The sequence below is a fragment of the Conger conger genome, chromosome 14 (assembly GCF_963514075.1).
Source record: "Conger conger chromosome 14, fConCon1.1, whole genome shotgun sequence".
In the NCBI taxonomy this organism is placed as follows: Eukaryota; Metazoa; Chordata; class Actinopteri; order Anguilliformes; family Congridae; genus Conger; species Conger conger.
This window is the reverse complement of record NC_083773.1, coordinates 46,547,313-46,573,729: the sequence shown is the minus strand read 5'-3', so window position 1 is coordinate 46,573,729 and position 26,417 is coordinate 46,547,313. Positions and strand designations below refer to the sequence as shown.

The following is a 26,417-nucleotide window of genomic DNA, read 5'->3' as shown; positions in this document are numbered from 1 at the left end:
TACCTTTTTGGGGGTTGTCTTGCTTTTGCATCTCCATTGCACCTGTTGTCACTTCCATTTGCACCAAAGCAGGTGAAATTGATTCACAATCATTGACATCCCTGAAGTTTAACTGACTTGGTGTTACACTGTGATGATCAAGTGTTCCCATAATTTTTTTGAGCAGTGTAGTTGTGTTTTTGCTTTAGCCTCTTCAGATAATTTTTTCCCCATTTTAATGCCAGTGTGTGGGTCCTCAACATTCCTATAAAATATGTATCATATTATATCAATAACATGAAGGGTTTTTGGTGAAACCTCTAAAGATTTGGAATTGGTCATAAATGAGAAAGGTGTTCAAGAACCGGGCCTGTGTTACCACGGTTTCTCAGAGAGGGGGTATAATCTAGGATCAGTTTAGCCATTTTTGCTGATAATGGATGAAGTCAGGTAATGGACAGAGTAAGCTGACCTGAGATCAGTGCTCCTACACTATGAAAATGCCATAGGAGCAGATGTATGCAGCAGTATTTGGCTTTATTGCTGAACACTATGAAATGCCCTGTTCAAGCTGCATTGGTTTTACAGTGGGATGTGCGGCCATGAGGCTTTGAAGACATATTGTCTGGTTTACAGGATTACAGGTTTGTGCAATTCCTCTGAAACTACCTCAGATAGCCTGGAAGTAAACATCACCAACTCTGCTTCCACAAGAAGAAAAAAATAAGACCACATGTGGAAAGATCTGATTCCTGGTTGCCAAAAACCAAGGCAAATGCTTTCCATACGCAATTGCATTAGTGCTGGGTTAATTTGAACTGACTTGCCTTTCCTGAAGGACCTTGGAGTCTAGTGAAACGGAGACGATAATTTCCTTTGGTGTTTTTACATTCAGGGCTTGTAAAAATGACTTGCAGATTCTTACTGGATCAAAAGCACGCTTCCTATCAATAATCACTTAGATCGCATAACCTCCCTCTGTGAAACCAATCCAGCTCGAATAAGGCTTAAGATTGCAAAAGGTTTTGATGTGTTCAAACTTAAAACATACCCAAATCGACTGCCTCTGGTTGAGAAATGTAGGGTCTGAAAATCATTTGATGCTCACAAGCATTTCCTCATTTTAACAGGGATAATAATCCTGAGGTAGGCATCACCAACCACTGGATAGCAGCGGCAGTACCATCCACCAATCAGTGGCTTTGGTCTGTTGTTTATCGAGTAATTGTAACGTGTAATGTGATTGGTGGATTTTGCCTCGGTTTTCTTCCAGTGAGGTGATATCACACCGGTGATATCTCAACCGTAGATAATGCCGTTGATCGCTGAGAGTTTTTTTGGGAAAGATCAGATCAAAGACTTAGAACGTTAGCCAAGGGTTGCCAACATTCTTTTGTTCACAACGAAAGTTAGCTAACTGTTAACTGCTAAAAGGCAGTGCGCAGTGAACAAAATGGCTGCCAGCAGGGAATATGCTGAGAACAAAAATGGACAATCATCTGGGCTGAAAAAAAGGAATTTAATCATTTACATTACATTTACATTTTAGTCATTTGGCAGACACTTTCAATCGAAAGCGATTTACAAGTGCATAGGTTCTTCCACAAGTTAAAGTTCTTCCATCACATCCATAACTAGTAAAATACATATGAAGTGCTGTTCTAAACAGTCATCATTAATGCAATTCTTTTTTTTTGGGTTAGACAAGAGGGATAGGAATATCGGAAAGGGGGGGGGGGGGGAAGTCAGGAGGTAGGATTAAGATACAGTTTGAAAATGTGTGTTTTTAGTCTGCGTCAAAATAGGGAGAGGGATTCTGCTCTCCTGACAGTGGTAGGCAGGTCATTCCACCACTGAGGAACCAGAACGGAAAACAGGCATGAATGTGCAGCTCGACCACCATGTGCTCATAGTGAGGGAACCATAAGGCGACCAGAGCTAGCAGACTGGAGTGGTCTAGCTGGGGAGTAGGAAGTGATTAAGGATTGTATGTAAGGTGGGGCAGTCCCCTTAGCAGCCTGAAATGCCAACACTAGGGCCTTGAATCGGATGCGTGCGGCAATAGGAAGCCAGTGGAGGCCAATGAGGAGCGGGGTGACATGAGCCAACCTGGGCTGACTGGTTATCAGCCATGCAGCAGCATTCTGGACCAGCTGGAGGGGCTTGATGGCACAAGCTGGGAGACGGGCTAGGAGGGAGTTGCAGTAATCCAGGCGGGAAATGACGAGCGCCTGGACTAGGAGCTGGGTGGCTTTCTCCGTCAGGAGATGACAGATGAGGTGTATATTGTAGAGGAAGAACCTGCAGGTTCTGGCAGTGGAGGATACTTGTAGAGCCAGGGTGAGGCTGTTATCAAGAGTCACCCGAAGATTCTTTGCCGTGTGGGAGGAGGAAACTACAAAGTCCTGACAGTGAGCGGTCGACTGTCGGAGAGGACTTAGCAGGGATGTAGAGAAGCTCAGTCTGGGCAAGGGGAAGTCATCCATGCAGAGATATCAGCCAAGCATCTGTGTGGTGACCTGGGTATTGGGGGGGAAGGAGAGAAAGAGCTTGGTGCCATCGGCGTAAGAAAAGCCATGGGAAGAGATAACAGAACCAAGAGACATGGTGTATAGAGAGAAGAGGAGAGGGCCAAGAACTGAGCCCTGCGGGACACCAGTTTTTAGGGGGTGAGGGTCAGAGACTGAGCCCCTCCAAGTCACCTGGTAGGAATGACCAGAAAGGTAGGAGGAAAACCAAGTGAGTGCAGATCCTGTGACACCCATCCCAGACAGCGATGAGAGTAGAATCTCATGGTTGACTGTATCGAAGGCAGCCGACAGGTCGAGGAAGATGAGGACAGAGGAGAGGGATTTGGCTTTAGCAGAGTGGAGTGCCTCAGTGACTGCGAATCACGAATTGCGAATGGCATCAACCTTCTTTTCAAAGAAGGAGACAAAGTCATCAGGTGTGAGCGATGAGGGAGGTGGGAGGGGCGGGGGGGCCAGAAGAGAGGAGAAGGTTGAAAACAGTTTGGGGGGATTAGAGGCGGCTACGTTAATCAATGTAATATTTGTTCTTAACTTTAAAAAATAAATCACAGGCAAGCAGCTAATCAGCTAGCTAGCATTGTTTGACCTAAATCCATCCATTTGTAAGAAATACATGTTGGTGTAAAACTGAATGGAATGTTTATTTAAAATCCTTCAACAGCATCCGCTGCTGTCTTAACGTAGGTCCAGCTGAGTGAGTTTTTGGGGTAAGACGGGGTCTCACCTCCAGACCCAGCTGAGTGAGTTTTTGGGGTAAGACGGGGTCTCATCTCGGAGGCGATGGGCTCCAGGCCCAGCTGAGTGAGTTTTTTGGGGTAAGACGGGGTCTCATCTCGGAGGCGATGAGCTCCAGACCCAGCTGAGTGAGGTTTTGGGGTAAGACGGGTCTCACCTCGGAGGCGATGAGCTCCAGGCCTCGACACTGACGGTCCTTCTCCCTCACCAGGAGATCCCACATCTCGGGGTCGTCAGTGGCCAGGCTGTCCTGCCCTGTCCACGGCTTTTCCTGGTCCGCAGCCCGCGAGGCAGGCAGGGAGTGCTGCCCACGACCCCCCAAACAGGAGCCTACGGCTGGGGCACGCCGGCACAGGGGCTGGGAGGGGCAGAGAGAGATAATAAACATGACATTCTTTGTGTTTCTGCGTACAGTACAAACTGTAATATTATTGTGTTGCTTTGGCAGTATGACTAGTTATCCATTCAATAAAGCAAATAGTAATTGGAAAAATTTGAGAGAGTGTGTGTGTGTGTGTGCGCGTGCGCGTGCGAGTGCGAGAGCATCATGGTTAATTCACCACAAGTGTGAGATTAGGCAGCCTTGATTCACACAAGCTCAATTTTTACGACACTCAGAGGTTATCAAACGTTAACAAGGAAACCACCTCTCTCCTCTCCAGTTTATCAATCCCATAATCCCTTATCACAGCACACAGGGGCAGGCAGGGCTGCGTAATATAAGGGCTCTGACATCAGGGCTGAACAGACTGTGACCACACCACAACCAACGTTTACTGTCATCACATACGTGCTTCTGTAACGGTTGTTCTCAAACATGCAGAGAAGAATTTATATTTTTTGTAAATTAAGGAATAGTTATTGTTAAATAACATCCACACCTCCATTTCAGTCATATGGCACTCAATATCCCGTATACCTTTTCAATCAACCAAAATGACTGCTATACTACAGTTTTGAGCCCCGATTAAACACCAACTAAATTCCCAACAAATTCCTCAACCAAAACCCCTGGAGATTTGGGAGATTTTTTGTTGCTTGATTGCAGTCTAAGAGAACTAGAGTTTCTACTGCTCCGCACATTTAATCTGCTGTTTTGTGTTCTTTTTCCATATACAGCTTTAGACTACAGGTCTACCCTCAGGTCTGGCCATCAAAAGCCAGCCTTTCAGAGGTCAAAGGTCAACAGTCCTTCCATTTCCTCTGTTCAGAGGTCAAAGGTCCCTCCATGACAGTTGTTCAGGAAGGAGCCTGCATATCAGAGAGCATCTGTCTGAGTGAGCAGTAGAAGTGGCCTGTGTCTGTGTGGAAGCTAGCCAGCTAATGAAATGTGAAAACTGAAGTAGATTAAATGATCTCACCGCAGCTCATATTATCAGCAACAGCCACCTCAGTCTACCGGCAACTGCCAGGGCAAAATCTCTTCTGCCTGCCTGTTCTTCTTTTCACATCGCGATAAAACCTCTCTCTCGCTCTCACTCTCAGGATTTTTATCGAGGGGAAGCCAGGAACTGAAGCAAAGAACCCAATCCGCCGTTTCACCAGCGCTCATATTTGGCCATATTCAGTATGACGTATGGTACCAGTATTACAGTGGACACCTGGGGCGCACCCCCAGGTCACATGGAGGGGGAGCTACATCAAGGCTGGAGCCCAGTGCTCATAAAATACAGTACCAGTTCAGTACTGCAGTTTGGACACACCTCACCCTTTGGACACACCTCACCCTTTGGACACACCTCACCCTTTGGACACACCTCACCCTTTGGACACACCTCACCCTTTGGACACACCTCACCCTTTGGACACACCTCACTCTTTGGACACACCTCACCCTTTGGACACACCTCACCCTTTGGACACACCTCACCCTTTGGACACACCTCACTCTTTGGACACACCTCACCCTTTGGACACACCTCACCCTTTGGACACACCTCACCCTTTGGACACACCTCACCCTTTGGACACACCTCACTCTTTGGACACACCTCACCCTTTGGACACACCTCACCCTTTGGACACACCTCACCCTTTGGACACACCTCACCCTTTTCTGCTTTTTCCCCCTTGTTTTATTCCCTCTGTAATCAAACAATTCACACGTGGTCAAAGTGCAGACTCAACATGTAGTAATTACAGCACTTCTTATACATAGTTCCCCCAATGACAATTCTATATAAAGTTAAATAAAATGGTAATGTTTTGTAACCTTTGCATGCCATGAGTTCCTGAAGTCTGTGTCCCATCATCACCATGGAGTGTGGTTCTTACTCTCAGGTTGTCCTGTCATCGAGTGTAGGCCACATTCAGCTGTACTGATGCTGATACAGTATGGAACGTGCTGGAATTACTACATGGCGAGACCAACATGTATAAAAACTGAGAGAAATTTGCTGAGAATCTAATAAGAAACTTTGACCATGTAAATTGTTTGAGCTTTCATTTCCTCTTTGTCATCAGTCAGAGAAATCAGAAAGGCCATAGACACGTTTCACCCTCTCCCAAATGCCATTCAGAATAAATCGACCGGCATTTTCTCCAATTAACTCCTGGAACAGTCAGCCTTACTAGCTTAGCGTTCCCAACAGAAGTGTTTTTCTCCCATACCTGCAGCACAGAAATATAATAACGTAGTGTAATGAGAAGCAGCCAGATGTTTGCCCCGTATGGATAACGGTAGAGGCTCTTCTGCCTCCATCAGCAGGACTGAGTGGTGCTTTGGGCCCCAGTGTAGCAGCATGGAGCTCACATTCAGCACTTCCACTCATCCAATCAGGGCACCCCAGCCTGGGCACAGCTCTGTGCCCAAATCCACCCCCCGCCCCTACCCGGCTGTGTTGTTATGGAGCCCTGATCCCCACAGACGTGCTCATGAGCCAAACAGCGACCGTGATGACAGCATGCCCCCCTCCCCGGTAAAGGTTTGGTAGAGGTGTGGTAGAGGCGCGGTATAGGTGGAGTAGAGGTGAGGTGTGGTAGAGGTGGAGTAGAGGTGAGGTGCGGTAGAAGCGCGGTAGAGGTGCAGTCGAGGCGCGCTAGAGGTTTGGTAGAGGTGAGGTGCGGTAGAGGCGTGGTAGAGGTGAGGTGTGGTAGAGGTTTGGTAGAGGTGAGGTGCGGTAGAGGTGCAGTCGAGGCGCGGTAGAGGTGGAGTAGAGGTGAGGCGCGGTAGAGGTTTGGTAGAGGTGAGGTGCGGTAGAGGTGTGGTAGAGAGGTCCTCACTTCTGGTTCTGGAGAGCCACAGTGTGTGCTGGCTTTTGGTTACTTGGCACTTAATTGATCAATTAAAGCAGTTAATTACAGTTAACTCGCCTCACCTGGTTTCTTGGGTCTGATATTAAGGCAAAAACAAAAGCCAGCAGGACCAGTGGGGACGAGTGGTCTACATGTTCCCTCAGAGCACAGAAATAAGACCTTTCAAAAGCCTCCAAAAACAAAATAAATCTTTTTAAAACTCTTTGTCATTAAGAAGTCATGACCAAGGCTGGCAGTGCTGGAAGGAGAAAGGAGGGGGGTATATACGCACCTGTGCGTAGCGAGATTTACACACCTGTGCGTAGCGAGATTTACACACCTGTGCGTAGCGAGATTTACGCACCTGTGCGCAACAAGGAACTTTAACAGAAAGGACAGAAAGCTGCCTTCTGACACTACAGGGTCAGCCGCACAGCTGTGTCCATGCTGATCTCAGAAAGCCCCGACTACTCTCCAAATCAACCGAAAATAACCTCAGTGTCAAACAGGCACTCTAAAGGGAGTACTCCGTAAGAGTGATTTATGAGCTAGCGGGCTAACGCAGACTTACCGCTCATGTGTCATAAGTCTTACATCGAGCAGGACAGCCGGGACACACCCGGACTCAGTGTAACACCACGACTGCAGCGACAGGACAGAGGGGTTCATTTTGGGTTCAGAAAATAAACATATAAATACACTGTCCTGGCACACACGTGCAGCTTGTCAAAGGAAATCAATTCTAAAACAGTATATTTACGGAGGCTATCAACAGGGGGTGATGTAACAATTAACAAGGATGTCTTCACTGGCGCAATCTTCGCTCGAGTTATCTGTGGTGACCCAGGCTTTAACGATCATGATATTTATTTGCAGAGTAGTTTTCTTGCAAGTCACACAAAGCTTTTTGCACAAAAAGTTTAGAAAAAGCGAATAAATTAAGCAGAATAAAGACATGACAATTTTTAACATACATAGTCCCCCCCGAATTTACTGGGACCAAAAGTAATTAGACAATTTGCTTCTTAGCTATTTTGGATTAGCACAGAGCAGAGCCAAAAGAGCCAGAAAGTGCAGCACTGTCGGAAGGCCAAGAAAGGCTAGTGATCTGGCTCTGGATACACGGCGAATGGCACACTAGCGTGGAGATAAGTGTGCGTTTTTCACCCTCGGGGGTGAAAGGTCAGGGTCCTGCAAGGGGATGAGTTTGGAGACGGGGTGGAGGCGTAGCTCCCTCACGCTGCCACCAGCCGTGCTGGGAGAGGAGGGCTCGCCCGCCTGAGAGGAGACCTTCCCCCACCGCGGGAACTCACACGGGTCGTTAAGCACTGACGGGAACTGTCCTTGGCTGTCTCCACCGGCCGGGGGGATGCAGGTTGGCGCACCACATAAAGAAGCAGGGCCCGACAGCGGAACCTTCTGCTCCTTAGGGCACCATCAGCGTCTTCGCCACTTTTCAGATACCAGAAAATGACTCCCGCCACGGGTTGGGGTGTGGGTCAAATGGCCTGAGGCCGAGGTAGCATCGCGAAGTATGGAGCAAGTGGCAGATACGTCGGTCACCCACTGGCTACCCAAGGGCTCCTGAAAAGCACTTTGAAGCCTGGGAAGTCATGTTTACTGACGCTAAAGCGCTTTGAAGCCTGGGAAGTCATGTTTACTGACGCTAAAGCGCTTTGAAGCCTGGGAAGTCATGTTTACTGACGCTAAAGCGCTTTGAAGCCTGGGAGGTCATGTTTACTGACGCTAAAGCGCTTTGAAGCCTGGGAAGTCACGTTTACTGACGCTAAAGCGCTTTGAAGCCTGGGAAGTCATGTTTACTGACGCTAAAGCGCTTTGAAGCCTGGGAAGTCACGTTTACTGACGCTAAAGCGCTTTGAAGCCTGGGAAGTCACGTTTACTGACGCTAAAGTGCTTTGAAGCCTGGGAAGTCACGTTTACTGACGCTAAAGCGCTTTGAAGCCTGGGAAGTCACGTTTACTGACGCTAAAGCGCTTTGAAGCCTGGGAAGTCACGTTTACTGACGCTAAAGCGCTTTGAAGCCTGGGAAGTCATGTTTACTGACGCTAAAGCGCTTTGAAGCCTGGGAAGTCACGTTTACTGACGCTGCACAATGAGGTGCCAGAGGCCTCGCAGTAGGAAAGCCTGACTGATGTAATCTGTCCCTGATTAGTCCTGAAAGGTATTGCTTTATTGTCCTAATAACATTAGAACCTAAAGAAAAATTGAACATGGGGAAGCATTAGATGAACAATTTTGTGGGAAATTAAATTTGTGGGGAAATAAATTATTTACTTTGTATTTTGACAGCGGTACCCTTGACTTTATATTGAAAACGGGTCTGAATGACCTATAATGGAGCCAATAGCAGGGGGGGTAGTGAGCACCGTCTCTCAGCATGACCAGGTTTTGGCCACTTGGGAAGAATTAGAGTTGCGTTGCCGTGGGGATCTGGGCACTCTTCCAGTCCTTCGCCGAGCCACGCCCCAGCAGTGCTCACTGTGCATCGGGGGCAGCCCCGCTAACACGGGACGTCCTGCAGACATTCTGCTCAATACCAGTGTGGTCCCATTTTAGGCTTTCAGATGTCCCTCAAGTCTTTTAGATACAATTTCGTTGTACAACATCCAAATTCAGTTAAAACATGCCATTTCATCAGCACTGTAGGATATTCAGGGACACATGTCATGTTCAGAATCTTGGGGGGGACATTTGGTTAGGGTACAATGTCATGTTCAGAAGCTTTGGGGGGGAACATTTTTCTTATGAGACTGGAGATTTGTAAAATCTCAACACTAAAAATCCACATACAAAAACAAGCATGCCAGTCACTGTTAAAAGTCCAGGAGACTGGATTGAAATTGTGGCTATTTTCCCCAGAAGTGACAGCTGGATGCATTCTTGGATTTATTTCAAGTTCAACCAATTATAGGCATTAAATCCTAATGAATACTATTAGATCACTGTGACCTGTTCAGCAGACCAGGACAGGGTGGGTGTACCCTGCACTCATTAATATTCATATCACTAAGACACGTCATCGCTAGGTTACAGCAGGTCATCCCGTCCAATGGGGTTCATCCCTGAAAGTGGCTCGGCACCAAATGATTGAAAACGAGTTAAAACAGGCCGGAGCAGGTTAATGAGCGTTACAGTCACGCAGAGACACATCGGCATGATTCAGCTGAAAGGCAGTCACACATCAGGGACGCAACCAATAAGTGAGACTGAAATGCGGAAAATTTGTCTGCTAATGTTTGGCATGAATCTGTTCACACATCAGTTCCGTCAGTTCAGATATCTCACCAAAGAAAGAATGAAGACATATAAGTTGAAATGCTTTTTACTAAAAAAAAAAAAAAAAAAAAAAAAAATATTAATACTGCAGAAGGGATGATTTTCATGCTGGAAGCATGGCTGGGGTATCATCAGTTCCTCCAGCCCACTTGGTGGCAGTATTAGTCAGTAAGTGCCAGTAAGCCAAGAAAAAGACAAACGACTGCCATCTTCTACACCACAGAAGAATACCATTTTTAAAAAACCTGGCACATTGTGGTTGAATGGGACAATTGGCAGCTGTCTTAAGACAACAATAAAACAAATGTGCATAATTTATTTATTATTCCGACATTTAAATGTATTTTAGAACGTATTTTTCCAAGCCTGAATTTCTCACTATTAAAGTTGACCCAAACTGTCTGGGTGTGGTAATGAGAACTGTCAATTAGCTATGACGTGCCCCCACTTTCCTGTAGGCCAGTGGTGCAAACTGTGGGTCACGAGGTATAGGGGAGGTATAGGGGAGGGAGGGGGGAGGTATAAGGGGAGGTATAGGGGAGGTATAGTGAGGGTATATGGGAGGTATAGGGGAGGTAGAGTGAGGGTATAGGGGGGGTATAGGGGTGCCAACCACAGCAACAAACTTTTCCACCCGGAAAAAGAACCAGCCAACATTTTTTTCCAGAACCGAACAGACCAGACGACAACGCGCAGCCCACGGAAAGATCCTAGCTCTGCGCATCTGCCTAGGACAACGGTTCACATTACCATCGCCACTTCTACAAGGACAGCATGTCTTTGTGATCCAGCAATGCGTATGGACTCCGTAAGACTCAACAAGGATTTGCAGGCATAGCCAGTGTTAGCTTAGTCTTAACTCACATTGTGAATTTGTATGTTACCGTTGAATGCATTTTGTTAGCCATATACATACGTGAATTGACTCGCCGTCTTTCGGGCATGTAATTATAGAGTAAAACTACGCAAGTAGTCTCTCTTTCCCCAGCTAACACGAACACTCCCACTTTTACCTTTCCTTTGGCATGCACGCACGGACGCCCCTACTAACTTTGCTTAGTTCGACCCCATATCTGTTCTGTGTTTATATGTCTGTTTAATAAATATATTTTATTAAACCCGGTGTCTGTTTTGGTGTCACAGACATGAGAGCCGAGTTAAAGCAGTCTTTCAAAGAACTTCCAACCTTCAGGTTATCGGTATGTTTAATCATTGAAAATAACCATTTTAATTATTAATTAAAATACAAAATTTGTGGTTAGATATTTCTGATAACAGTAATTTTATGAGACTGATTACATTTTGCAGTTATACAGCTACATAACATTAATTGGCGCCCCGGTTTCATAGAGAGTAAAATCCCTACGTTATTTGGCAGCCCGTGCGAGGACCCTACATTATTATTACATATTCAGAACTTCAGCCGCGGATCTTCAGCTGGAGAGAAGCCGTGGGACACCACCGGTCTCAACACCCCCGGCCTATAATAACGGATATGACTTTGGGCAGTGGAAGAGCCACACACACAACGCAGGCGAAATCACTGGGACAAGTGAAGGTCTGGACTGGCCCGTGTCTGCCAGCCTGGGCCGGGTAAAGCTCCATCGTTCGCCTCACGTTGCCATCTGGCACAGTCAGGGTCGGACGACTCCAGCGCTCATCAGCCGCTAGTTTCCGGAAGCTTCTACAGAGAAAGCGGCTTCATTAGGAAATGTGTAGAATATACGAGTACAGGGCATTTGGCTTGAATAATTACCTGCGCATATTATGAACCAAGATAAAACGCAATGACCAAAAAACTCCCAAAACAAACAGATATAAAAATTCTAACTGGCAAAAAAGGGGATCTTGCATAAAGTCAAGTCATTTTTTTGCAGAAATGAATTGTCACTCACATTAAATGAACTGTGAAATTTGACTTGATAAAGGTGTTCCGAAATAGAAATGGCTTTAAAACTGCATTTAAGACAAATTATTTGGTATGGTCAAATTTAATTCAGAAAATATTTTAATATTTTTTGCTTCAGATCTAGAGAGCTTGAGCTTCATTAGATGAGTGGGAACGGTTCTGTCTTTCCTGGACAGAAGCCAGCATCTGCAACTACAAACAAGGAGGAGGGAGGGAGGGAGACAAAGAGAGAGATGGAGCAAAAAAAGAGAGGGGAAAAAAACGAGCATCTTTCTTTCGCCTTATTATTTTTGTTATTTCTCACCCGTTTCGGAAGAGAAGTCAATTTTACAGATCACTGCTGTCCATCAGCCTTCTGAGGAACAACACTCATCCCAGAGCAGGGGAGATGGGGGGAGATGGGGAAGAGGGGAGGGGGGGAGATGGGGAAGAGGGGAGGGGGGGGGTGTCAACAGATGAGGGGAGTCACTCCGAATGACACCCGCTCCCTCTGCTCTGTCAGTGGCTAATAGGACAGCAGCCGCTACAAATTGCCCTCTACTTCTGAAGCGCAGGACAGCACATCTGAGCAGCCCCAGAGAGAGGCCGGGACGCTGCCTGACACGCCCGGGAGATTCTGCACTGCCTATCCGCCATGCGCCGTCCATCTGTTTTTAAACAGAACCTTAACAGAACTTAAACAGATACCAGACCATGGGGCCCATCCACACACTGGAACAGAGGCTTAACAGATATCAGACCATGAGGCCCATCCACACACTGGAACAGGGCCTTAACAGATATCAGACCATGGGGCCCATCCACACACTGGAACAGAGCCTTAACAGATACCAGACCATGGGGCCCATCCACACACTGGAACAGAGCCTTAACAGATACCAGACCATGGGGCCCATCCACACACTGGAACAGAGCCTTAACAGATACCAGACCATGGGGCCCATCCACACACTAGAACACAGCCTTAACAGATACCAGACCATGGGGCCCATCTACACACTGAAACAGAGCCTTAACAGATACCAGACCATGGGGCCCATCTACACACTGGAACAGAGCCTTAACAGATACCAGACCATGGGGCCCATCCACACACTGGAACAGAGCCTTAGCAGATACCAGACCATGGGGCCCATCCACACACTGGAACAGAGCCTTAACAGATACCAGACCATGGGGCCCCTCCACACACTGGGACTGTAGTGGTATAATCAGCACATGGCAATCTCATGAACAACAGATCCTTTAAAGTCCTGGCTCATGCACTTCTTTCCTCGAGCAGCATGTAGGGTGAGCACCGCATGAGAACCCATAAAAAAATTCATTATAACAATAAAAGGGATAATGTAAACACACACAAAAAATAAACAACATTAGCATCCCCAAAGTGTAGTTTTAACATGCTTTAGCCTGTTATGAAACTGGACTAAGCCCTTACATTTTTAATGGGGAGCCTTCAGCAGTTAGTCCGCCTGCTATTTTTACATTTTGGATTCTTGCCCATTTTTACAGACTTCGTATTTGGGCCTCTTCTAGTACTTCTCACTTCTTCAGTAACGTTAATACAGAAATCAATAAACTAAGTAAAAATCTGTCCTCATTATTAATTAAGTACTTGCTTCAGTGCTGCTTGCCACACAAATAAACCGAGCAGTTGGTCCAAAGATCAAAAAGAAAAAAAAGAACCATTTCAAACCAGTAAAACGGCCTTGAACGGGAAGAGACCTTTGCTCTGTGCAAGAAGTTCTGAAATTTGGACTCTAATAGATAACACTTTCTATCTAAGGAATACACCTCAGAATTAATTTTTATTTATTAATTATGTGAACAGTTAATCTGAAAGCACATGCAATGTAGAAACGTCTAATCTCTTTTGATTAAATACAGGTCATTATCACATCAAATACCTGTATTTACTTTGAGCAGAGCAGAGCTTGTGAAAAGCAAAACGTTTGTTCATGAATAGCTATCATGCACTTCTTTCATTTGATACAAATAATTAAGGATTTTAAATGAAAATGGCTGAAAGCTTCAGTCATTTGTGTGGTTTGTGGTTGGTTCACATGCTGCTGAGGTAAACCTTCCTGCTTTGGTCCAGGCTGTGGATACTCACATAGATGTATTCTCAATATCCATTATTCTCCATATCCTACCACATACATTAATTTCAAATCTGCCATCTTTATAAGCGAGTTAACTGACTGCACCAGTCAGCACTGCACATTGTGCAAGCAGTCAAGACTACACACGGGTGTGTTCAGCCATAAACAGATATTCTTTGTAAAAAACTGAACTGTAGGGAGTAAAGCATTGCGTCCACTCATTCAGCTAACCGAACTCAACCTGAAGAATCCCCTATACTTCACTTTGTTAATCCCTTTAATACATTTAAAAGCCTCAATCAAATCCCCCCTAAGCCTCCATTTACTAAGCTTAAAGAGAGTAAGCATCCTAAGTCTATCCTCGCAAGGCTTATCTTTTATACATGGAATCAATCTGGTTGCCCTTCTCTGAACCTTTTCTAGAGCCTCTATGTCTTATCGTGTGGTCCCCAGAACTGCACACAGTACTCCAAGTGTGGTCTAACAAGGGTATTGCATAAGGTGAGTATAACTTCTTTTAATTGTACTGAATTTAATTTGCCAGGTTTTTGCCCACTTCTGGATTCTGTTTAAGTCTTCCTGGATTACTTTAGTAGAGTCTATACTGTTAACTCAACCTCCTAGTTTTGTATCATAAGCCAGCATCAGATGACCTTAGGGTTCTGGGGGGTTCATATGGCAAGAGTAGATGGGAGATATAAGAAGGCCCTTGGCCATTTAGTGACTTGTATAAAGCAGCAATGTTTTGAGTTTAATTCTCAGATTTATTGGGAGCCTGTGCAAAGACCTAAGAATTGCTGCGATGTGATCACATTTTCTGGTTTTTGTTAACACTAGCAGCAGCATTTTGGAAAAGATTCAGTTGGTGAGTCGCTTGTTTTGATAGGCCTGTTCATAAGCCATTACAATAATCCAACTTTCTGGAGATAAAGGCGTGAATAAGCTTTTCTGGGTCCTTTTTAGGCAAAAAGTCTCTGACTCAATATTAAGCAATATTATGCAATATTATTTAGGTAATGGTAAGCTGATTTTGTTATTTAATTGATATGGCTATTGAAATTTAAAAAAAGTCCAAGATTAAACCAAGATTTCTAACCTGGTTTTGTCTGAAGCACTGATTCTCAGACTATTATTGTGAGCACCAAAAACAATAATCTCAGTTTTATTCTTGAACTGTTTAAACTACAGAAAACTTTGCCGCATCTAGACGTTACATGTTCGATGCATTGACAGAGCAAGTCTATTGGACCATAATCATTTATGAGACATATGTAAATTTGGGTGTTGTCTGCATAGCTCCGGTAAGCAATATTATTTGTTTGTAAGATTTGACCTAGCGGAAGCATTTAAATATTGAATTAAAGAGGCCGAAGGATTGATCCTTGGGGGACACCACGAGTCAGTGTAATCTGCTCAGAAGTAAAATGGAGACAAAAACTTTCTGTCTGCTGGATAGGTCTTAAACCAATTTAGGGCAGCGCCTGAAAGTCCAGCCCAATTTTCTAATCTGTCAAGCAGAATTTTATGATCTACAGTTTCAAATGTAGCGCTAAGATCTAATAACATTAATACTGAGATTTTACCAGAGTCGGTATTTAAACGAATGTAATTTAGGACCTTGATGAGGGCTGATCTCAGTACTGTGATGGGGGTGAAATCTGGTCTGAAATTTGTAAAGGCAGCCATTAAAAATCAAAAAGTTACTAAGTTGCCGATGAATGACTTTTTCAATAACTTTGCCAATAAAAGGTTAATTAGATAAAGGTCTGTAATTATTTAGAACAGACACATCTAGGCTGCTCTTTTTTAATACAGGCTTAATTACCGCGGGTTTAAAACCCTCAGGGAAAATGCCTGATTGGAGAGAATTACTGACTATTTGAAGCAGCTCAATCTCCAGGCTGTTAAAAACATTTTAGAAAATGTCTGTAGGTAGAACATCAAGAAACAGGAGGAAGGCTTAAGATTTAATACAGTTTCCTGAAGAGATTTACAATCAATGATCTCAAAATGTGTATCATATTATCTCTATTTGGATGTGAAGGTTTATGGTGCATGTGCAGTCATTGACGTTATTGTTAATGATTTCAGAGAAAAATGACTTTCTGGCATTTCGTATTTCTAAATTGTACAAATGAAGTGTCTCTATATATGTGGTAGAGCATTTGTAGGCCTTTCGTCACTCACTCTTCAGGGCTTTTACTGACGTTGAATTTCTCCATGGAGCTTTTTGCCGACCAGAAATGTATTTAGTCCTAACAGGTGCAATAGTATCAATGATTTGACTTCAGAAAGACATGTTGTGGGCTTTACTCAGGGCAGATATGCAGCTAACACAGTAATCCTGCTTCATGATCTGTAGCTAACACAGTAATCCTGCTTCATGATATGCAGCTAACACAGTAATCCTGCTTCATGATCTGTAGCTAACACAGTAATCCTGCTTCATGATATGCAGCTAACACAGTAATCCTGCTTCATGATATGCAGCTAACACAGTAATCCTGCTTCATGATATGCAGCTAACACAGTAATCCTGCTTCATGATACAGCACCCTGGTCAGGCCACCTCAGAAGCCCTGGTAGTTACAGAACATACTTGTTTTTTTGGCAAAGTTTTTCACAACATGATTTTGTGAAACTGACTAAAACCGATTAGAATTAATTACATTTCAGAGTCGCCATTTTAAAACAGGTTCAGGCATAAAGACAGATTTCACACTCTCTCTTCACTGCAGATCACACTGCTATTAATGAAGGGTGACCTGGACAGTGAGAAGCAGGAAGGAGGTGGGACATCACAGACACTTTGAGCTCCAGAAATAAAAATGAATTAAGAAATAAAAAATAAGTGGGGAAAAAAAGGCAAATGGGCAGATTTTGTAAACTTTAGTTGATCTTAATTATTTATCAGTTTGGAATGTGGATTTGAATTGGCAAACCAGCTGATTCCAAAGGGTGCGAGTCAGCCTGAGACAGGGAGCACACAGCTGACTGTGACCCTGCCTCCCCCAGCAACAGCCAATCAACAGCTGACTGTGACCATGCCTCCCCCAGCAACAGCCAATCAACAGCTGACTGTGACCCTGCCTCCCCCAGCAACAGCCAATCAACAGTTGACTGTAACCCGGCCTACCTGGGCAACAGCCAATCAACAGGCGACCGTAACCATGCTTGGCAACAGCCAATCAGCAGTAACACTAGCAGAGTTGGGATTGGACACCAGGTCATGGATCGCCAATAATTGGCAAAAAATATTATTGGGCAAGTCAGCATCCTTACCTTTGCTATCGATCATAGTTCATAAACAGGTCAGATGATGGAGGTAGCTATGGTAACAAAACAAAAATATGTGGGAAGTGGGGGCACAGTCTGTTAATCATAGCTAATTGACAGTTCTCAATACCACGCACAGACAATTTGGGTGAACTTTTGTATTGGGAAATTTAGGCTTAACGTTTTTAAATACATTTAAAACTGAATAATAAAAAAAATATGCACATTTGTTTTATTGTTGCCAACTGGCAAGTGTCACATTCAACCACCATGTACATTCCCACCTTCGGGAAATGGAGTGTCCCTACAATGATTATTAATTGTGCAACTGTGACCAGCACCTGACTGTACACAATCATTACCAAAAGATATGATCTGAACAGAAGTCCAGGGCCTAATCACGCTCCTCGGTTGCTGAAAGCATAGCTGTGGACACAGTAGCACCATTAAGCCCACCCTGATTATCAGCGGCATGTTCCGGACTGACCCTAAATGACCCTCGTGAAAGCTCGTAAAAACGGCAAAGTCCCCTCTAGACTGATCTACTGCAGCTCGCTCGGCTACACACAGATAAGCAGGCAGATGTGATCGAGGGAAAACTTTCCACACGCTTCAGATTAATCAGCAGTACAGTACAGCCCTGCGAGACAAGGGCATACACGATAACATTACTGTTAATACTGGGGCAACTTCCATTAGAGTGTGTGTGTGTGTGTGTGTGTGTGTGTGTGTGTGTGTGTGTGTGTGTGTGTGTGTGTGTGTGTGTGAGAGAGTGTGTGTGTGTGTGCATGGACAGGACTGGGTCAAATCCAAAATAGTTTTGGATTCAAATACCTTTGTACCCTTTACTGAGCTTGTCTGGTGTATTAGAACCTATGAAATCCTCTCAAAAGTGTAAACCCCGCCGTCTGGTACTCTTGTTCGGCTCAATTGTAGGCGCAGAAAAATATTGGAATTCAGAACAATTATGTATCTGATGCAAGACAAAAGTGAAATGGAGAAGGACACACAGTCAGGAGAGAGAGAAAGATAATGTGAGTTCTACGGACACGGAGGAAGAGAGAAAAACAGATAGAGAGAAAGAGAGTTCAGGGCATAGTCCTTGTCCTGTTGCCTGTCTATACCACATAAAACATAAGAGTGTGGGGGGGAGGGGGGGGTGTGAACACAGGGCTCGCAGCCGATTGGCCGAGTGCAGGACGGAGCTGAGGAACTTCTCAGGGGCACATGAAGCCAATGACAACAGGTTAATTGCGGAGATCATGTGAAAGAGCCGATAATGGCTGGAGAGGGGGAGGGGGCGGACCGCCCTGATCGGATCTGGTTTGAACCGGCCGGCCTGTTGCGTGCAGAGCCCCCCCTTGCTCTGGGCTGAGCGGTGATCGTGAGCCCCCCCCTCGGCGGAGGGCAGTTACGTGAGCCCCCCCTCGGCGGAGGGCAGTTACGTGAGCCCCCCCCTGGGCGGCGGGCAGTTACGTGAGCCCCCCCCTTGGCGGCGGGCAGTTACGTGAGCCCCCCCTCGGCGGAGGGCAGTTACGTGAGCCCCCCCCTGGGCGGCGGGCAGTTACGTGAGCCCCCCCCTCGGCGGCGGGCAGTTACGGCTCGGTGTTTAAATCAGGACTCGGAGGCCCGGGGGGTGGCGGGGTATAAGCAGTCTGTGGCTGAGGAGGGCAGAGGTTCAGATCTCAGCTGGGCTGCAGCAGTCATAGCCTCCAGCAGAGAAACTTCTCCCAAACCACCACGGTAAACACAGAGTATAAACAGGCCGCAAGCTGTGAACATCAGCCTGGATAAGCGTGTCTGCTAAACGCCCAAATGTAAAGTTACCTTTTTTAGCCTCTTATTCAACACCTGCCTCCTATAATTCAAATCTATATTTACATCCCTACCGGAGTCACACTGTTCACCAACTACTACCTGAAAGCCACCAGGAGTACAGCTGGTGTTAGATCATGGGGTAAAGTATGCGTTAAGTCATGGAGTAAAATAAGCATTAAGGCATGGGGTAAAGTAAGCGTTAAGTCAGGGAGTAAAGTATGCGTTAAGTCATGGAGTAAAGTATGCGTAAAGTTATAGAGTAAAGTAAGCATTAAGGCATGGGGTAAAGTAAGCGTTAAGTCAGGGAGTAAAGTATGCGTTAAGTCATGGAGTAAAGTATGCGTAAAGTTATAGAGTAAAGTAAGCATTAAGGCATGGGGTAAAGTAAGCGTTAAGTCAGGGAGTAAAGTATGCGTTAAGTCATGGAGTAAAGTATGCGTTAAGTCATGGAGTAAAGTATGCGTTAAGTCATGGAGTAAAGTATGCGTTAAGTCATGGAGTAAAGTATGCGTAAAGTTATAGAGTAAAGTAAGCATTAAGGCATGGGGTAAAGTATGCGTTAAGTCATGGAGTAAAGTATGCGTTAAGTCATGGAGTAAAGTATGCATTAAGTCATGGAGTAAAGTATGCGTCAAGTCATGGAGTAAAGTATGCGTTAAGTCATGGAGTAAAGTATGCGTTAAGTCATGGAGTAAAGTAAGCATTAAGGCATGGAGTACAGTTGGTGTTAAGACACGGAGCAAAGTTGCTGCCAGATCAGCTCCATAACGATATAAAACACAGACTCACTATAGACCTCATAAATGCACAATTAGGTCACTTCAGAAATGCCACTCATGTGATTTTAAATCAAATTAAGGGGTATCTGACCAATTACCGATGACCAGCATGTGAGTTTATCACATGTCTCTAATGGGGGGCCTGGACACAGGTAGGGCTGCGACTAACAATTATTTTATCATCGAGTAATCTGTCGATTATTTTACTGATTAGTCAATTAATCTAAACGATTAATTTGCGGGGGGGCAATTGATTCAATTTGCAGTTGAACATAGAAAATGTATTGACATGCATTTGAACTGCTATACTACTACGCTGGGATCACTTGGGTAGCTGCCTCTCTGACACCCCCTGCTGGAGATCCAGAGTAAAGAGCTGAAATCGTCACGGATCAGTTATTTACCAGGAGAAAGAAAGTAACAGTAAGAGTCAGAAATTGTTTGTAGTTGCACAATTGTACACATAGATTAGAAAATTACAATGAAATTGTATATTAAGATTTGTAGTTATTAAGCTATTGATAAGAATATAATATTAATAATATTAATAATAATACTCATCATGAGCCATGAAGTGTATTTATGCCTGTAAAGGCTGTGTGGGTGAGTCACCTACGTGCCATGTCTTACTGCTTTTAATATATTGACTCATTATAGCTACTTTATCATCTTGAAATAATATAACACCCACCAGTTACTATGACATTGTATATAATGAAAAACAATTTATCTATGCCTGTAGCTGCACGCTGAAAAGAATTAACAAAATTATCAGATGGAGAGGCTGCACTATGATTACAGATTACTTGCGGATGCTTGTATTGTGTTCGTCATTACATTACATTACATTATTGGCATTTGGCAGACGCTCTTATCCAGAGCGACGTACATCAAAGTGCATACCCATACCCAGGGATAAGTTCGCTGAAAGACCCTAGAGGGAAGTACAATTTCAACTGCTACCTGTACAACAAAGATAAGGACGAGGGCCAATTTTTATATATTTTTTTTAATTTTTTAATTTTTTTTTGAACAAAGAAACAAACAAACAACAGAGCAAAAGTGACCAAAGTTAACTATCCAAAGACTGCTTACCTAGCCAACTAAAAATACCGATACACAAAGCAAGTCACAGAGACAAGAATTAAGGTTCACAGGGAGGTAGGGAGGGATGGGGAGAGGTGCTGCTTGAAGAGGTGTGTCTTCAGCTTGCGCTTGAAGGTGAGGAGAGATTCTACAGGTCTGCCAAGCGGCCTGTGGAGGCTGAACGAAGAGGTCTGGCAGGGGTGTAGGGTCTGATGATTTTTTGTAGATAAGCTGGGGAAGACCCCTTAACTGCTTGGAAGGCTAGCACCAATGTTTTGAATTTGATGCGAGCCATGACAGGCAGCCAGTGGAGGGAAGTAAGCAAGGGAGTGACGTGTGAGTATTTGGGAAGGTTGAAGACCAGACGAGCTGCTGCATTCTGGATAAGTTGGAGGGGTCTGATGGCGGACGCTGGGAGGCCAGCCAAGAGGGAATTGCAGTAGTCCAGGCGGGACAGAACCATCGCTTGGACCAGGAGCTGGGTCGAGTAGGGGGTGAGAAAGGGGCGGATTCTCCGTATGTTGTATAGGAAGAACCTGCATGACCGGGTCACCGCCGCAATGTTCTCTGAAAGGGACAGTCTGCTGTCCATCACCACGCCGAGGTTTCTTGCACTGGGTGATGGCGTGAGTGTGGTATCCCCGAGGGAAATGGAGAGATCCAGATGAGGAGCGGTATTAGCAGGGATGAATATCATTTCAGTCTTGCCTGGGTTGAGCTTTAGATGGTGGTTGTCCATCCAGCTCTGGATGTCCCTCAGGCAAGCAGAGATACGAAGAGTTGGGTATCGTCCGCGTAGCAGTGGTAGGATAGCCCATGTGCAGTGACAACAGGGCCAAGGGAGCGAGTGTAAAGAGAAAAAAGTAGCGGGCCTAGGACTGAGCCCTGGGGAACTCCTGTGGCGAGGGGCCGAGGTGTCGATACCGAACCAGCCCAGGCAACCTGGAAGGAGCGACCAGAGAGGTAGGACTCAATCCAGTCCAGGGCTGTGCCACAGATGTCCATTGCTGACAGGGCAGCCCCTACGTCAGAGCCTTACACAGTGTGCAAATGGCTATTGTTTATTAGGCTACGTGTTTATTAGGCTACGTGTTCATTAGGCTACGTGTTCATTAGGCAACGTGTTTATTAGGCTACGTGTTTATTAGGCTACGTGTTTATTAGGCAACGTGTTCATTAGGCTACGTGTTCATTAGGCTACGTGTTCATTAGGCTACGTGTTCATTAGGCTAAGTGATTATTAGGGTGATGGTAAGCATTGAACTTGGACATGGACACACTGAAATTCACATTTGTTGAATAAACATTTTAAGAGAAGTTATTTATATGTTGAATGTGACTCATTCATTGCACACTAGTTAGATTACACGTTACACATTCTATGATTTTGAATGTCTGCCATTTCCACTGCAAAGACGGCACCTAAGTAAAATCATAGACGTAAAACTGGTTCATTAAACGTTAAATATAACAGCTGCTGATGTTGCATTCTGTTTGCCTTACAAAATACTTGATTGCTGATGCCATTAATGTAATGTAATACCGTGGTCAAAGTTTTGCAGTTACACAGAAGCCTAGCGTAGCCATCCTTTCACTACTTGAACTTTCTGATCAATAACACACTGTTAAATACTGAAAGATTCCTAGCATGCAAGAAATTGACTTTCAACTTAGGTAATTGCTAGAACAACCATTAGTGACATTAGATGCCCTAAAAATGTCGAATTAATTTGTAAAACTGGAGTGAATCCCAGGGCTCACAATGAAATTGTTGCCACTCAAGAGAACCAGAAGCCAGTACAGATTTCCATTTTTCACAAGCTAGATGGCATCACGTTTCGTGCTCATTTAGACCCCATCCTTCCTGGACACAAACCCTCTGTGAGCTCAAACAGACATGGGGGCATTATTGGCCTCCTGGTGAATAGTACCGTTAGTCAGAGAGCGATTGTACTGTAAATGGTAAATGGTAAATGGTTGGAATTAATATACTGCCTTTATCCAAACCACTGGACAACTGATGCTTCTCAATTCACCCATTCATACACACACTCACACACCAACGGTGATTGGCTGCCATGCAAGGCACCAACCAGCTTGTCGGGAGCATTTGGGGGTTAAGTGTCTTGCTCAGGGACACTTCGACACAGCCCGGGCGGGGGGGTCGAACCGGCAACCCTCCAACTGCCAGACGACTGCTCTTACTGCCTGAGCCAATGAGACGACTGCTCTTACTGCCTGAGCCAATGAGACGACTGCTCTTACTGCCTGAGCCAATGAGACGACTGCTCTTACTGCCAGAGCGAATGTCGCCCCTGTATCTACAATGTACTGTAGATGCTGCTGTTATTCATGTAGCATCCAGGCCATTACCAGCCTGTGTGAATTAGTTAATACAATACAATCTCGTACTGCCAATTAGCCTGCGATCATTTATCTAGCTGCTCATGGATACAAAAACCAAAACATCATAGCATTATACAGCAGAAGAGTTCTTAACTTATTAAAGTATAACCACTCACTAACAAACACAAACGTAGTGAAGTCTCTCCTGATGAAATGGAACATTTGTGAACCTCGTTTAGATTTACCCCCCTATATTGGCCACATTAATTAGGCAAAAAAAGAACGGTTTACAGCAAGACATTAATTGTTTCTCCACATGTAATTAACATATATATGGCGTATGGCAAATGTCATCAGGTGCCTTGTCTGGATAGTAACTTACACCAGTGATAATACATCAATGAAAACATTTATACAGGGAAACAATGCCATCAGCCCACCATGTTTCAAACATTAGCATTAGACATTCGAAACTGTAACTTCAAGCCATTCCCCCACCTTACCCAGTAGGCCTACATTGTGGTTATTTTGCAACAAATCAAACTCCAAAATGTGCATTTCCTAAAGAAAATGCAGCGTGTGATTGCCGCTGCTACTGCTAATGCTAGAGTATACCTGGTACCTGTGTGGTAGGTGGTTGCTAGGGTGTTACTATGGGATTGCTAGGTATTGATAACAGCCAATCAGAGAGGTTAGATGTGTGGTTATTTGTGTAATGCAAGGAAATTGAGGCCATGTGACTATACTGAAGCGCTAGAGAGCCTGGTGACATCATCAGCTGGAGAGGAAGCAGTTCAGTTGCAAGAGGCCATTATGATGTCACAATGGTCAACATTCCGCCATTCATTCTCTATGGGACTTTTTCCCCAGGAAAACCTTAAAGGTACAATAGGTAATTTCGGACTCCTAATGGTCAAGAGAGGAATTACAGCAACAAACCCCCTCAAACCACAACCCACAGAAATATGACACATGATATAAAGCGTTATTATACAGTTCAGTGTTCTGGAAAGCTGACTGACAAACACGACAGAGCCTGCCGTCTTTTCGGAGTGTTCCAGTAAGAAAATGTTCTGGTGACTTTATGAAATGTCTACTATAGTGCGCTACATAACACTATTTATATTTTTGGTATTTTCACTTTAGCCAACCAACTACATTATGAGCAAGCAAATTATTTGGCGATGTAATTAGCTGGCTATATAACTAAAATATAATAGTCTATCACAAATGATGCAGCTTTAACTTACAGTTTGAGACAAATAAAAGTTTAGCTAAACACGCATGGTACAGAGTTTCAGTGATCACTGTCTGGAGTGCAATTTGGGCAGCTACACGCGAACAATCACAATAAGCCCCAACGCTATTGGCGGTGGCAATTATAACATATTTTCATCCAATGAGCTTTAATTATTGCACTGCTGTACAATGTTTTGATACAAATGTATATTTTGAAACCGGAATTATAAACACAGGCAGAGGGTGAGTCAACATGTCAGTAACCCTTTTTCAAGGATAGGAAGGGATTTGCAATGGTCTTGTAACAATGTTTTAACACAAAAATCTTACCAATTGTACCTTTAAATATATCTCGGAAAATACTGGGATTATCAAACAGCTATACCATTCACACCATTCGGGGCCGTGCCGGAGTTGGTCTGGTGTAGATTTGGTGTAGATTTCTCAAACTGTGGGAGGATTGGGAGGAGAGAAATCTGGCGGAATAATGATAAAATAACTTTCCAATAGCTTCGCAATCACACGAATGACTTTGACAAAAAGAACCGAACATTCCTACACTTCTGAATTTAAACTATGCGGGTGCTACGACAAATACTGCTTTCCGCAGTTTCCCAATTAAAAAGAGTAAAGTGCGAATAAAGCGAGTATGACGTACTGTCATCCCATAAAGGGCCTTGTCATTTTTCATACAAAAGGTGGATTCACCTTGGAGTTTTGAACACTATCCCGTCGCTAGATACTGTACATTTTAGACTATTTATTCTAGACTATCAAAATAGTCTTGCCAAGCAAACGCTCGTGATGAAACTACAGCAGCACAATGTGCCACATCATCGTAGGCCGAATGCAAACACCGATGCCCGCACCGAGACTACGGCAGTTTACCGTTTTCCATCACTGCATATTCTGGTTTGTACAGCGGACACGCTCACACATGACGAAAGAGACACCGAGCAATTGCATCATCTGAACACTGGCCTAGCTATCTTAGCCAGTTCACTTAGCTAGCTGTCCAACTAATTAGCTATAGTGTGTCTTCGTGAAAAAAACTTATATATGACTAACGTAAATTAGCCATCGCATTCAAAGATAGCTTACACATGAACTCAATGTAAAAGTACCATATAAACATGCTGTAACAGGTTTGTGTGCAATTATTAGTGCGCCTCCGCAGCGGAGCGGGTTATCTAAGGCCAGCCTGCTCCAGTGTGGTTTGTTTGAAACCTAGCTAGTTACTACGCCTGGGAATGCACGTTAATTCAAACTCAGCTCGAAATTCAAGTCAAGTTCGCTAACCGGTCAGCGAGCCATCCAGAAGTTCAGCATTTCATTAACCAAAAAAGAAAAAAATAATAACATGATTACCACGGGGAGAAAGTCCCGAGTGAGCTCCTGTAGATAAGCAAGCCAAGCGGAAAAGTTTTATGTGCCATTACAAATACACTACTGACCAAAGGCCGAAAGAGCGTGTTAGCCAGTTAGCAAACAACCTGGACATTGTTTCAGTTACCCCCGTCAGAAATGACATAAACTGATCAACAATGAAAATGTCAGAGTAAGCTAACAAGCTAATTAGTCACGTTTTCTTACAGCTCCCAACAAGCTGCCAGGACAGTGACCGAACTAGGCAGATATCGACTAGGCGAGCTAGCTGTCACTGTCAATACCAAAATCTTTGTATTAGCAAGCAAAGGAGAATGGGACTTTTTACATTTACATTGCAAACAATTTAGCATTGGATGATTACCGCTCATCGATTTGGAAAAAACATCTCGATCCGTAGCCAGTTATAGTTAGTTAGACTAGCTAGCAACTGCACTGCTGCAAACCACATAACATGTAGAGCTATGTATGCATGCATGAATACATACACACATAGACATCAAAACTCAGTAAAACTTGTGTCCTGGTACTCACACGTGCAAGTTGCCTTAATGTTAGTGACAGCATGTCTTCGGGTGTTCAGAGACGACCGGTAACAGAAGAGTGCCGCGTTGGTTCTCAATCTTTTCAACAAGGAAAGCCTCTCTCTGTACATGGAGCTCTGCGCATGCGTGCAGGTTCTCTACCCAACGTCCTTAAG

At 44.5% G+C, this 26,417-nt stretch overlaps 1 protein-coding gene across 3 annotated transcripts in view; it reads right to left on the bottom strand.

Moving 5' to 3' along the window:
* The window catches only part of shmt2 (serine hydroxymethyltransferase 2 (mitochondrial)), a 46,957-nt gene extending 20,592 nt beyond the window's left edge, over positions 1–26,365 (bottom strand). Inside the window, exons 1-2 of one of the 3 annotated variants that reach the window (XM_061220111.1) lie at positions 26,252–26,365; positions 3,403–3,603 (exon numbers count right to left, since the gene is read on the bottom strand). In XM_061220111.1, coding sequence (XP_061076095.1) covers positions 3,403–3,603; positions 26,252–26,284 — 234 coding nt within the window. In that variant the 5' untranslated portion in view covers positions 26,285–26,365. Of the gene's footprint in view, positions 1–3,282; positions 3,288–3,344; positions 3,358–3,402; positions 3,604–26,251 lie in introns of those variants that run through there. The other 2 variants (XM_061220112.1, XM_061220113.1) reach the window with 2 other exon arrangements.
* Positions 26,366–26,417: the final 52 nt, after the last annotated feature.